The sequence below is a fragment of the Pseudopodoces humilis genome, chromosome 28, assembly GCF_049639895.1.
Source record: "Pseudopodoces humilis isolate 2021_Gansu_Grassland_sample_001 chromosome 28, ASM4963989v1, whole genome shotgun sequence".
Taxonomy (NCBI): Eukaryota; Metazoa; Chordata; class Aves; order Passeriformes; family Paridae; genus Pseudopodoces; species Pseudopodoces humilis.
In genome coordinates, this window is record NC_142227.1 from 1,462,217 (window position 1) to 1,476,756 (window position 14,540).

The 14,540-nt window shown below is 44.6% G+C and overlaps 1 protein-coding gene across 2 annotated transcripts; it reads right to left on the minus strand.

The window, feature by feature from the left end:
* Positions 1-2,948: 2,948 nt before the first annotated feature.
* On the minus strand, positions 2,949-14,385 carry COPE (coat protein complex I subunit epsilon). 2 transcript variants are annotated; one of them, XM_088067868.1, is made up of 11 exons: positions 14,245-14,385; positions 13,611-13,673; positions 12,881-12,981; positions 12,013-12,165; positions 11,445-11,498; positions 10,623-10,704; positions 8,780-8,935; positions 7,862-7,930; positions 4,469-4,543; positions 3,158-3,244; positions 3,061-3,075 (listed from the first exon to the last, which is right to left on the minus strand). In XM_088067868.1, the coding sequence occupies exons 1-10, from the start codon at positions 14,359-14,361 to the stop codon at positions 3,197-3,199; spliced, it is 918 nt and encodes a 305-aa protein (XP_087923994.1). In that variant the 5' UTR covers positions 14,362-14,385; the 3' UTR covers positions 3,061-3,075; positions 3,158-3,196. The 2 variants fall into 2 exon arrangements, with proteins under 2 accessions (XP_005531723.2, XP_087923994.1); XM_005531666.3 differs by having other exon boundaries at positions 2,949-3,244.
* Between the last annotated feature and the right edge of the window lie 155 nt (positions 14,386-14,540).

Consider the following 14,540-nt stretch of genomic DNA (forward strand, 5'->3'; position numbering starts at 1 on the left):
TTTAAGGTGGGTCTGGAATAATAAAAATCAGTTTTAAGATGGGTCTGGAATAATAAAAATCAGTTTTAAGATGGGTCTGGAATAACAAAAATCAGTTTTAAGATGGGTCTGGAATAACAAAAATCAGTTTTAAGGTGGGTCTGGAGTCATAAAATGCACCTTGAGGATGTCCAGGTAAAACAAAATTCTATTTATTTGTTTTATAAATAAATGATATAAAAATTCCAAGTCCTTTCCAGAGGTGAGCCCTGATGAAAAGAACTCCCTGAACTCCATCCTCATCCTCCTCATCCTCACCTGGAGCTGCCAGGGAAAGGAAAAAGCGAAATAAAACGGATTTAAAGCCGGATTTCTCCGGGATTTCTCGACCTGGCCGCTCCGGAGGTTCCCCCTGTGGATTTTGGGGGTTTTGAAGGAATTCTGAAGGAATTCTGAAGGAATTTTGCGGCACACTGGAGCCTTTCAGAGCCGCACAAAGGGAATATTCATCCCGGGAATGGAGGCTGGGATGGAGCCAGGGGACACAAAGGGACCTTTCAGGGACAATTCCAAGGGAAATCCCAAATTTTGGGGGTAAATTCCCATGGGAGGTGGTGATGGTTGTTAAAAGTGAAGTTCGGGACCGGTGGGGATTGGGGGGAATTCTGTGGAATGAGAATTCCTAAATAAAATAAAAAAAAAAGGTTGGATGCTGGCAGGGATTCCTAAAAAATTCCTAAATATTCAGGTTGGACCTGGGAAAATTCCTAAAAAATTCCTTAAAAAATTCCTAAAAAACCAGAGTAAACCTGGGAAAATTCCTAAAAAATTCCTAAAAAATTCCTAAATATTCAGGTTGGACCTGGGAAAATTCCTAAAAAATTCCTTAAAAAATTTCTAAAAAACCAGGGTAAACCTGGGAAAATTCCTAAAAAATTCCTAAAAAATTTCCTAAATATTCAGGTTGGACCTGGGAAAATTCCTAAAAAATTCCTAAAAAAATTCCTAAAAAAATTCCTAAAAAATTCCTAAAAAATTCCTAAAAATCCAGGGTAAACCTGGGAAAATTCCTAAAAAATTCCTTAAAAAATTTCTAAAAAACCAGGGTAAACCTGGGAAAATTCCTAAAAAATTCCTAAATATTCAGGTTGGACCTGGGAAAATTCCTAAAAAAATTCCTAAAAAAATTTCTAAAAAACCAGGGTAAACCTGGGAAAATTCATAAAAAATTCCTAAAAAATTCCTAAAAAATTTCCTAAATATTCAGGTTGGACCTGGGAAAATTCCTAAAAAATTCCTTAAAAAATTCCTAAAAAACCAGAGTAAACCTGGGAAAATTCCTAAAAAATTCCTAAAAAATTCCTAAAAAAATTCCTAAAAAATTTCCTAAATATTCAGGTTGGACCTGGGAAAATTCCTAAAAAATTCCTAAAAAAATTCCTAAAAAAATTCCTAAAAAATTCCTAAAAAACCAGGGTAAACCTGGGAAAATTCCTAAAAAAATTCCTAAAAAACCAGAGTAAACCTGGGAAAATTCCTAAAAAAATTCCTAAAAAATTCCTAAAAAAATTCCTAAAAAATTTCCTAAATATTCAGGTTGGACCTGGGAAAATTCCTAAAAAAATTCCTAAAAAAATTCCTAAAAAACCAGAGTAAACCTGGGAAAATTCCTAAAAAAATTCCTAAAAAAATTCCTAAAAAACCAGGGTAAACCTGGGAAAATTCATAAAAAATTCCTAAAAAATTCCTAAAAAATTTCCTAAATATTCAGGTTAGACCTGGGAAAATTCCTAAAAAATGCCTTTAAAAATTCCTAAAAAACCAGAGTAAACCTGGGAAAATTCCTAAAAAATTCCTAAAAAATTCCTAAAAAATTCCTAAAAAATTTCCTAAATATTCAGGTTGGACCTGGGAAAATTCCTAAAAAATTCCTAAAAAAATTCCTAAAAAAATTCCTAAAAAATTCCTAAAAAACCAGGGTAAACCTGGGAAAATTCCTAAAAAATTCCTAAAAAATTCCCAAAAATCCAAGTTGGACCCGGCAGGGATTGGGAAAAATTCTCTGCCACAAGAATTTTTATTTTCATTTTTATTTTCTTTATTATTTTTTATTTATTAATTTCATTTTGGGGGTTTTGCCAGCAGCAAGGCCAGGGATTCTTCTTTCTCCCAAAAGGAACTGTCAGATCCAGAGGGGATTTTGTGTTCCAGATGGGATTTCTGGGTTCCAGAGGGAATTTCTGGGTTCCAGAGGAGATCTTCTGAGTTCCAGAGGGATTTTTTTGTGTTCCAGGGGGAATTTTTGTGTTCCAGAGGGGATATTTTATGTTCCAGAGGGGATATTTTGTGTTCCAGAGGGGATATTTTGTGTTCCAGAGGGGATATTTTGTGTTCCAGGGGGATATTTTATGTTCCAGGGGGATATTTTATGTTCCAGAGGGGATATTTTATGTTCCAGGAGGGATATTTTATGTTCCAGAGGGGATATTTTGTGTTCCAGAGGGGATATTTTGTGTTCCAGAGGGGATATTTTATGTTCCAGGGGGATATTTTGTGTTCCAGGGGGATATTTTATGTTCCAGGAGGGATATTTTATGTTCCAGAGGGGATATTTTATGTTCCAGGAGGGATATTTTATGTTCCAGAGGGATATTTTATGTTCCAGGAGGGATATTTTATGTTCCAGGAGGGATATTTTATGTTCCAGAGGGATATTTTATGTTCCAGGAGGGATATTTTATGTTCCAGAGGGATATTTTATGTTCCAGGAGGGATATTTTATGTTCCAGGAGGGATATTTTATGTTCCAGAGGGGATATTTTATGTTCCAGGAGGAATATTTTGTGTTCCAGAGGGGATATTTTGTGTTCCAGAGGGGATATTTTATGTTCCAGAGGGGATATTTTGTGTTCCAGGGGGATATTTTGTGTTCCAGAGGGGATATTTTGTGTTCCAGGAGGAATTTCCAGGTTCCAGAGGGATATTTTATGTTCCAGGAGGGATATTTTATGTTCCAGGAGGGATATTTTATGTTCCAGAGGGGATATTTTGTGTTCCAGGGGGATATTTTGTGTTCCAGAGGGGATATTTTGTGTTCCAGGAGGAATTTCCAGGTTCCAGAGGGGATATTTTATGTTCCAGAGGGGATATTTTGTGTTCCAGGAGGATTTTCCCTGCCCCAGGAGGATTTTCCCTGCCCCAGGAGCATTCCCAGGCCTCAGGCACTGGGTGTGTACTGCAGGGCCAGGCGGTCAAAGTCGTTCTCCTGCAACCACAGCCAGAAAGAAAGGCAGGAAATTAACTCCTAATTAACCCCTAATGAATCCCTCTCAATCAACCCCAATAAAATTTACATTCATTAACTCTCCCCTAGCTGGACAGACCCCAGCCAGCTCCCTAAATCCCAAGGAATTCCAGCAGCAAATCCCACCTATCCAGTTTTCCTGATTTTTTTCCTGCTTTTCCCTTCCCCTCTCCCCAAATTTCTTCTCCCAGTTTTGGGGTTTTTTTTTCCTGTTTGAACACAAAAATTCCCACCTGGATTAAAAAATCTGCACCTCAGAGCTTTTATTCCAGGCTTGGAATTCCCAAAAGAGCTGGAAAAGCTCAATGAGGTGGAGCTGTGCCCTCGGGATTTTGTTTGGAAATTGAATTTGGTTTGGTTTGTCCCCCTGGCTCCATCAAAAATTCTATTTATTCGTTTTAAAAATAAATGATATAAATATTAAATATAATGCAATAGATAATTAGATATTGTAATTTAATAATATAATAAAGTAATATAATAATATAATCTAATAGAATAATTATATTACATTATATTATATATAATACAATCTAATCTTATATTATATATAAAATATAATACAATTAATATAATGTAATATACTATAATTAATACAATATCTTATAGAATTATATTATATTGTATTATATTATAAATCCTTATATGTAAAATGTAATCTAATTAATATAATATAATGTAATGTAATGAAATGTAATTAATACAATACAATATCTAATAGAATAATTATATTACATTATATTGTATTATATATAATAATACAATCTAATTTTATATTCTATATCAAATATAATTTAATTAACATAATATAATGTAATGTAAGATAATACAATATCTAATAATTATATTACATTACATTCTATTGTATTATATAATAAAATCTAATCTTATTTTCTATATCAAATATAATCTAATTAACATAACATAATGTAATAATACAATCTAATAATATTCTATATAAAATATAATCTAATTAACATAATATCATGTAATATAATGCAACATAATATAATTAATACAATACAACACAATAAAATACAATATAATTTAAATACCTCATAACATTATAATTGTACAATACCACACACCCTATAAATATATTATCCTAAATTCTATTTATTTCCAAAAATTCTATTTATTTGATTGATTTCTATTATTATTATTTGGATTTTTTCCCCTCCCTACCTTGGCCTGGTACTCCTTGATGAAGGGATGGTTTTTGTGAGCATCCTTCAGCTGTGACAGGTAACGATTGCTCACCTGGGGGACCCAAAAAAATCAGAATTCAAAATCAGGAAGAGCTGAATTTAAAACTCAAAATTATTATTTTTTCCCCTCAGTTAATTCCTGATTTTCTCCCTGAAACCAGCAGGACCCACTGAAATAAAAGGGAAATAAAAGATGAAATACTTGAAATAAGTTATAAATAAGAATTAAAGAATAATTATAACAAAATATATTATAATAATATAATATAAATGATTATATTATATATAATAATTATTTATTTCTTATAAAAAATAAGAAATAAAATAGCTCAAAAGAAACTTTCAGTGGTGGTTCCAATTTGAATTAAAAATCAGGAAGAGCTGAATTTAAAACTCAAAATTATTATTTTTTCCCCTCAGTTAATTCCTGATTTTCTCCCTGAAACCAGCAGGACCCACTGAAATAAAAATTAAAAATTAAATACTTGAAATAAGAAATAAAATAGCTCAAAAGAAACTTTCAGTGGTGGTTCCAATTTGAATTAAAAATCAGGAAGAGCTGAATTTAAAACTCAAAATTATTATTTTTTCCCCTCAGTTAATTCCTGATTTTCTCCCTGAAACCAGCAGGACCCACTGAAATAAAAATTAAAAATTAAATACTTGAAATAAGAAATAAAATAGCTCAAAAGAAACTTTCAGTGGTGGTTCCAATTTGAATTAAAAATCAGGAAGAGCTGAATTTAAAACTCAAAATTATTATTTTTTCCCCTCAGTTAATTCCTGATTTTCTCCCTGAAACCAGCAGGACCCACTGAAATAAAAGGGAAATAAAAGATGAAATACTTGAAATAAGTTATAAATAAGAATTAAAGAATAATTATAACAAAATATATTATAATAATATAATATAAATGATTATATTATATATAATAATTATTTATTTCTTATAAAAAATAAGAAATAAAATAGCTCAAAAGAAACTTTCAGTGGTGGTTCCAATTTGAATTCAAAATCAGGAAGAGCTGAATTTAAAACTCAAAATTATTATTTTTTCCCCTCAGTTAATTCCTGATTTTCTCCCTGAAACCAGCAGGATCCACTGAAATAAAAGGGAAATAAAAGGGAAATCAAAGATGAAATACTTGAAATAAGTAATAAATAAGAATTAAAGAATAAGAATAATTATAACAAAATTAATATAATAATATAAATGATTATATTATATATAATAATTATTTCTTTCTTACAAAAAATAAGAAATAAAATAGCTCAAAAGAATCTTGCAGTGGTGGTTCCAATTTGAATTAAAAATCAGGAAGAGCTGAATTTAAAATTCCAAGTAATTTTTTTTCCCCCAGGTTTTTTTTCCCCCTCAATAAATGATGCAATAATAGATAATAAATAGGGAATAAATTCCGGAATTCTGGAATGTTCTGGGTTGGAAGATTTGAGGATAACAGAATAATCCAATTCCCAGCATTCCCTGGCTGAGCTGCCCTTGCCAGGACGATCCCTTTGATCCCCAGATCCTGCTGGGAATTGCGGGAAGCCCCAAATCCCGGAGATCCCATGATCCCGGTGATCCCAGCGATCCCAGTGATCCCAGTGATCCCAGTTATCCCAGTGATCCCAGTTATCCCAGTGATCCCAGTGATCCCAGCAATCCCAGTTATCCCGGTGATCCCAGTTATCCCAGTGATCCCAGTGATCCCAGTGATCCCAGTGATCCCAGCAATCCCAGTTATCCCAGTGATCCCAGCGATCCCAGCAATCCCAGTTATCCCAGTGATCCCAGCAATCCCAGTTATCCCAGTGATCCCAGCGATCCCAGCAATCCCAGTTATCCCAGTGATCCCAGTGATCCCAGTTATCCCAGTGATCCCAGTGATCCCAGCAATCCCAGCGATCCCAGTTATCCCAGTTATCCCAGTGATCCCAGCAATCCCAGTGATCCCAGTGATCCCAGTTATCCCAGTGATCCCAGTTATCCCAGTGATCCCAGCAATCCCAGTTATCCCAGTGATCCCAGTGATCCCAGCAATCCCAGTTATCCCAGTGATCCCAGCAATCCCAGTTATCCCAGTGATCCCAGTGATCCCGGTGATCCCAGCGATCCTGGCAATCCCAGTGATCCCAGCAATCCCAGTGATCCCAGTGATCCCAGCAATCCCAGTTATCCCAGTGATCCCAGCAATCCCAGTGATCCCAGCAATCCCAGTGATCCCAGCAATCCCAGTGATCTGATCCCGGTGATCCCACAGATCCTGGCAATCCCAGCGATCCCAGTGATCCCTGTGATCCTATGATCCCAGTGATCCTGATATCCCAGCGATCTGATCCCAGTGATCCCATGATCCCGGTGATCCCAGCAATTTGATCCCAGTGACCCCATGATCCCAATGATCCTGATATCCCAGCGATCCCGGTGATCCCAGAGATCCCATGATCCCAGAGATCCAATGATCCCAGTGAAGCAATCCCAGAAATCCCAGAGATCCCGATGATCCCAGTTATCCCAGTGACCCCAGAGATCCCGGCGATCCCATGATCCCGGTGATCCCAGCAATTTGATCCCAGTGATCCCATGATCCCGGTGAAGCAATCCCAGAAATCCCAGAGATCCTGGTGATCCCATGATCCCGATGATCCCAGCAATCTGATCCAGTGACCCCAGAGATCCCGGCGATCCCATGATCCCGGTGATCCCAGCAATCTGATCCTGATGATCCCATGATCCCAGTGATCCCACGATCCCAGTGATCCCATGATCCCGGTGATCCCAGCAATCTGATCCTGATGATCCCATGATCCCAGTGATCCCACGATCCCAGTGATCCCATGATCCCGGTGATCCCAGCAATCTGATCCCGATGATCCCATGATCCCAGTGACCCCAGAGATCCCAGTGATCCCATGATCCCGGTGATCCCACGATCCCAGTGATCCCATCAATCTGATCCCGGTGATCCCATGATCCCATGATCCCAGTGACCCCAGAGATCCCAGTGATCCCATGATCCCAGCAATCAGATCCCAGTGATCCCATGATCCCAGTGACCCCGGCGATCCCACGATCCCGGTGATCCCATGATCCCCATGATCCCAGCAATCTGATCCCGGTGATCCCACGATCCCAGTGATCCCATGATCCTGGTGATCCCAGCAATCTGATCCTGCTGATCCCATGATCCCAGTGATCCCAGGATCCCAGGATCCCAGTGATCCCATGATCCCGGTGATCCCACGATCCCAGTGATCCCATGATCCCGGTGATCCCAGCAATCTGATCCTGCTGATCCCATGATCCCGGTGATCCCATGATCCCAGTGATCCCATGATCCCGGTGATCCCTGCGATCCCGTCTCACCTCCGGGGGCTTTCCCAGGTGCTGGGACAGCACCACGAGGTTCAGGAGGGTCTCAGGGTGGCTGCTGTCCTGGAAAAACAGCGGGATCAGCCCGGGAAAGGGCAGGAACGCAGGGAAGGGGAATCTGGGGGGATCTGGGGGGATCTGGGGGGATCTGGGATGGAATTCCCGCAGGAATCCGTGGATGCTCCGTGCCTGGGAGTGTCCCAGGAGAGCCTGGAGCCATCTGGGATTGTGGAGGTGAGATGAAATGGGAAAAAATTAAATATAAAATTAAATAAATATTAAAAATAAAACCCCAAACAAAGCAATAAAAGTTGTAAAATAAAATAGAATGAAATTTAAAATAAAGTTTAAAAAGATAAAATAGGATAAATCGGAATAAAATGGAAAACAAAATGGAACAAAACAGAATAAAATGGAAAATAAAGTGGAAAACAAAAGCAAAAATAGAATAGGAAAAAATAGGATAAAATAGAAAATAAAGTAGAAAATAAGGTAGAAAATAAAGTGGAAAATAAGCTGGAAAATAAAATAGCAAATAAAATGGAAAATAAACTGGAAAAATGGGATAAAATAGAAAATAAAGTAGAAAATAAACTGGAAAGTAAACTGGAAAAAAATGGGATAAAATAGAAAATATAGTAGAAAATGTAAAATAAAATATAAAATATAAAATATAAAATACAAAATATAAAATATAAAATATAAAACATAAAATATAAAATATGAAATATGAAATGTAAAGTGTAAAATAGAAAATAAAATATAAAAAATGAAATGAAATGAAATGAAATGAAATGAAATAAAATAAAATAAACCCAATCAAACCTTCAACCCCTCCCATCCCGACCCCAGCCCCCGGCTCCGTGTCCCGGCTCCGGGGATCCCGGCTGGAGGCTCCCGGGGCTCCGTTACCTTGTCCAGAGCCTCCTGGAGCAGCCCCTCGGCCTCGTCCCAGCGGCCCTGGGCCATGGCGGCCGCGGCCTGGCCCGAGAGCAGCAGCAGCGTGGGGCAGCCGCGCTCCGCCAGCTCCTGGAACGTGTAAAACGCCTCCTGCAGCTTCTCCCCGCCCTGCGAACACAGCGGCACGGATCCCGTCCATGGGGATTCCAGACAGGGATCCTGTCCATGGGGATTCCCAGGGATTCCAGACAGGGATCCTGTCCATGGGGATTCCAGACAGGGATCCTGTCCATGGGGATTCCAGACAGGGATCCTGTCCATGGGGATTCCAGACAGGGATCCTGTCCTTGGGGATTCCAGACAGGGATCCCGTCCATGGGGATTCCAGACAGGGATCCTGTCCATGGGGATTCCAGACAGGGATCCCATCCATGGGGATTCCAGACAGGGATCCTGTCCTTGGGGATTCCAGACAGGGATCCCATCCATGGGGGGATTCCGAGGCATTCCAGACAGGGATCCCGTCCATGGGGATTCCAGACAGGGATCCCGTCCATGGGGATTCCAGACAGGGATCCCGTCCATGGGGGGATTCCCAGGCATTCCAGACAGGGATCCTGTCCATGGGGGATTCCAGACAGGGATCCTGTCCATGGGGATTCCAGACAGGGATCCCGTCCATGGGGATTCCAGACAGGGATCCCGTCCATGGGGATTCCAGACAGGGATCCCGTCCATGGGGATTCCCAGGGATTCCAGACAGGGATCCCGTCCATGGGGATTCCAGACAGGGATCCTGTCCATGGGGATTCCAGACAGGGATCCTGTCCATGGGGATTCCAGACAGGGATCCTGTCCTTGGGGGATTCCAGACAGGGATCCCGTCCATGGGGATTCCAGACAGGGATCCTGTCCATGGGGGATTCCCAGGGATTCCAGACAGGGATCCTGTCCTTGGGGATTCCAGACAGGGATCCTGTCCATGGGGATTCCAGACAGGGATCCCGTCCATGGGGGGATTCCAGACAGGGATCCTGTCCTTGGGGGATTCCCAGGGATTCCAGACAGGGATCCTGTCCTTGGGGATTCCAGACAGGGATCCTGTCCTTGGGGATTCCAGACAGGGATCCCATCCATGGGGGGATTCCCAGGCATTCCAGACAGGGATCCTGTCCATGGGGATTCCAGACAGGGATCCTGTCCATGGGGATTCCAGACAGGGATCCTGTCCATGGGGATTCCAGACAGGGATCCTGTCCATGGGGATTCCAGACAGGGATCCCGTCCATGGGGGGATTCCCAGGCATTCCAGACAGGGATCCCGTCCATGGGGGATTCCACACAGGGATTCCAGACAGGGATCGTGTCCATGGGGATTCCAGACAGGGATCCCGTCCATGGGGATTCCAGACAGGGATTCCAGACAGGGATCGTGTCCATGGGAGAATTCCCAGGGATTCCAGACAGGGATTCCAGCCATGAGAAAATTCCCGGAGATTCCAGACAGGGATTGCATCCATGGGAATATTCCTGGGAATTCTAGTCAGGGGTCAGTCCTGGGCTGGGATCCCATCCATGGCTCATTCCCGTGCTGGGATTCCATCCATGGCTCATTCCTGAGCTGGGAATTCCTGATTCCCACCCACAGGGTGTAAATTCCATGGAATTTGGGGAGTTTATTTCCACCCCCTCGTCACCTGCACTCCCAAACCGAGCGCCTTCGCCTCATTCCCAAACGCCTCCAAGGACATTTTGTGTCCTGGAGTCTGGATGGGAGCACCAGAGCAGCTCCCCATCCTCCTCTGGGATACTTTGGGAATGTTTTGGGAATATTTTGGGAATGGCTGGGACCCACCATGGCCAGGTTCACCCAGGCTGTGGCCAGCTGGGTCAGGGTCGCGTCCTCGTCCTGCTCCTGCATTTTCTTCAGCTCCTTCCTGCAGGAAAAGTGGGAATCACAAAGGAAAAGGGATTTCAGCACAAAAATAAAAACCTGGGGGGGTTTTCCCTCCACTTGAGTTTTCCAGGAGAGGCTTGGTTTGATTCCTGGAGAAGGGAAAGGGAAAGGAGATGGAAAAGGGAAAGGGGAAAAAGGAAAAGGGGAAAAAGGAAAAGGGGAAAAAGGAAAAGGGGAAAAAGGAAAAGGGGAAAAAGGAAAAGGAGAAAAAAGGAAAAGGAGAAAAAAGGAAAAGGAGAAAAAAGGAAAAGGGGAAAAGGGAAAAGGGGAAAAAGGAAAAGGGGAAAAAGGAAAAGGGGAAAAGGGAAAAGGGGGAAAAGGAAAAGGGGAAAAAGGAAAAGGAGAAAAAAGGAAAAGGAGAAAACAGGAAAAGGGGAAAAGGGAAAAGGGGAAAAAGGAAAAGGGGGAAAAGGAAAAGGGGAAAAAGGAAAAGGGGAAAAAGGAAAAGGGGAAAAGGGAAAAGGGGAAAAGGAAAAGGGGAAAAAGGAAAAGGGGAAAAGGGAAAAGGGGAAAAAAGGAAAAGGGGAAAAAGGAAAAGGGGAAAAAGGAAAAGGGGGAAAAGGAAAAGGGGAAAAAGGAAGAGGAGGAAAAAGAGGGAAAAAGGGCAAAGAAAAGGGAAAGGAGAAATAAAAAAAGAAAAGAAAAAGGGAAAGGGAAAAGAGGGAAAAGGAAAAATGAAGAAGGAAAATAAAAAGGGAAAGGGAAAAGCCCCAGTCCCACCTGGCCAGGTCGAGCCTGTCGAGCTTCAGCAGGATCTGGACCATCATGGCCAAGCTGCAAGGACAGAGCAGAGGGACTGATCATCAATCCATCCCCCTGGAATCCAGCTCAGACTCCCAGAGAATTCCCATCCCTGGGAGCAGCCAAGGAAAGGCTGGACAGGGCTTGGAGCCACCTGGGACGATCCTGAAGGTCTCTCCTGACCCCAAAACCCACCTGGGATTGTCCTGAAGGTCCCTCCTGACCCCAAACCCCACTGGGATTGTCCTGAAGGTCCCTCCTGACCCCAAAACCCACTGGGATGATCCTGAAGGTCCCTCCTGACCCCAAACCCCACTGGGATTGTCCTGAAGGTCCCTCCTGACCCCAAACCCCACTGGGATTGTCCTGAAGGTCCCTCCTGACCCCAACTCTGATTCCCAGCTCCCTCCCTGGCTCAGACCCCACACGGATCAACACCCAACCCCTCACATTCCCCACGGGAAACGCAGGAAAAGCCCCAAAATCCCCGACAGGAACCTCCTGAGGCTTCCCAAGCTCCCATCCCGTTCCTGGGGAATTCCCTCACCACTCCAGGCTCTCCCCCTGGTGCAGGGCCCGCAGGGCAGCGTCGGGGTTCTGGTCGTGGAAATAGATGGAAGCTGCCATCAGAAGGAAGGTGGAGTTGGCCACGTCCACGCTCTTGGACATCTTCTTGTCCAGCTCTGCCACGATGGAGTCCCTGGGAGGTGGGGAAAGTGGGAATGTGGGGGTGGTTTGGGGAGAAAACGGGAGGAAACGGGAGGAAAATGGGATAGAAATGGGAGAAAATGGGATAGAAATGGGAGAAAATGTAAGAGAACAGGATGAAAATGGGAGAAAATGGGATGAAAATGGGAGAAAATGTAAGAGAACAGGATGAAAATGGGAGAAAATGGGAGAAAATGGGAGAAAATGGGATGAAAATGGAAGAGAACAGGATGAAAACGGGATGGAAATGGGAGAAAATGGAATAAAATGTAACAGAACAGGATGAAAACGGGATGGAAATGGGATAAAATGGGATAAAACGGAAGAGAACGGGATAAAAACGGGATGAAAATGGGATAGAGCGATAGAAAATGGGAGAAAATGGGAGAAAATGGAAGAGAATGGGATGAAAATGGGGTAAAAATGGAATAGAATGGCAGAAAATGGGATAAAACAGGATGAAGTGGGAGAAAATGGGATAAAATGGGAGAAAAAGGGATAAGACAGGATATAGGAAGAGAAAATGGGAGAGAATGGGATGGAAATGGGGGAGAAAAGTGGAAAAGCCGCAGCTGCTCCACCCCTGGGAGTGTCCAAGGCCAGGCTGGAACATCCTGGACCAGTGGAAGTTATCCCTGGTGTCCCAAAAAAACCCTGGAATTCTCCAAATCCCTCCTCTCCCAGATTCCCAGCAGGGAATCCCTCACCTCTGGCTCTCGTTGGCCAGGAATTCCGCAAACATCCTGACAGCCTGCAGCTCGGGGCCGGCGTTGGCCTTGATCTCATCCAGCACCACTCCAAACTTCCGCTGGGAAAAGCAGGAAAAAGCCAGGAAAAGCGGGAAAAAAGCGGGAAAAGCCGTGAGGTTGGAGCTGGAACAGAATTCCCTGGGATCTGGCTGGGACAGGAGGCAGGGAATGGCTTCCCACAGGGCAGGGAGAGGAGGGATTTGGGATAACTTCTGAGGAGCTGGAGGGCTGAGACGTGGCCAGAAAACAGCGACAGGAGGGATTTGGGAAGGAATTCCTGGCTGGAGGGGAGGGGATGGGATGGAATTCCCAGGGAAGCCGTGGCTGTTCCATCCCTGGGAGTGCCCAGGTGGGAAATGAGAAGCTCCAGGGAAACCTTGGAGCTGCTTCCAGTCCCTAAAAGGGCTCTGGGAGAGCTGGAGAGGGATTTGGGATGGGATTCCAGGACACAGGGAATGGGTTTAACCTGGAAAACGGGAATTTGGGAAGGAATTCCTGGCTGGCAGGGTGGGAATGGAATTCCCAGGGAAGCCGTGGCTGCCCCAGGATCCCCGGGAGTGCCCAGGGCCAGGCAGGACAGGGACAGGGGACAGCGGGAGTGTCCCTGCCATGGCTCTTGGGCGCCCTTTCAGGTCCTTCCAGCCCAAACAATTCCAGGATTCCCGCAGCTCCCCCAGCCCGGCCTCACCTGGGCGATGTAGGCTCGGAACAGGAACACGTCCCGCTCCAGCTCCTTCTCGGGGCTGCTCGGCTGCGGGGAGAGCGCCAAAGAAAAACCTCTCAGGGCTCTGCCCCCACCCGGCACCGACCCCTCAGAAACCGACCCCTCACAAACCCACCCCTCACAAACCGACCCCTCACAAACTGACCCCTCACAAACCCACCCCTCACACCCGGCACCGACCCCTCACAAACCCACCCCTCACAAACCCACCCCTCACACCCGGCACCGACCCCTCAGAAACCGACCCCTCACAAACGCACCCCTCACAAACCGATCCCTCACAAACCGACCCCTCACAAACCCACCCCTCACAAACCGATCCCTCAGAAACCGACCCCTCACAAACCCACCCCTCACACCCGGCACCGACCCCTCACACCCGGCACCGACCCCTCACAAACCGACCCCTCACAAACTGACCCCTCACAAACTGACCCCTCACACCCGGCACTGACCCCTCACACCCGGGACCGACCCCTCACAAACCCACCCCTCACAAACCGATCCCTCAGAAACCCACCCCTCACAAACCCGCCCCTCACACCCGGCACCGACCCCTCACAAACCCTCCCGGGCAGCGCCGCCCGCCGTGCCCGACCTTGGCCCGCTGCGCCTCGTTGATGGCAGCCTGGTAGGCGCCGATGTAGAAGTTGTTGCGGAGATCGAAGAGCTCGTCCGCCTCCCCCGGAGGCGCCGCTCCCGTCCCGGCCGCCATCGCCCTCAGACACGTCCCCGGAAGCTCCCGCGCCGCGGGGGCTGCCGGGAGCCGCCGTCCCCATGGAAACCGCCAATAGCAAAGCGAGGAGGTGAATACGTCACCAAAGCGACGCGCGGTGCCGGATGTGGGCGGGGTTAGAGCGAACCAGCCAATGAGCGGGCGGCGCGACGGTGACG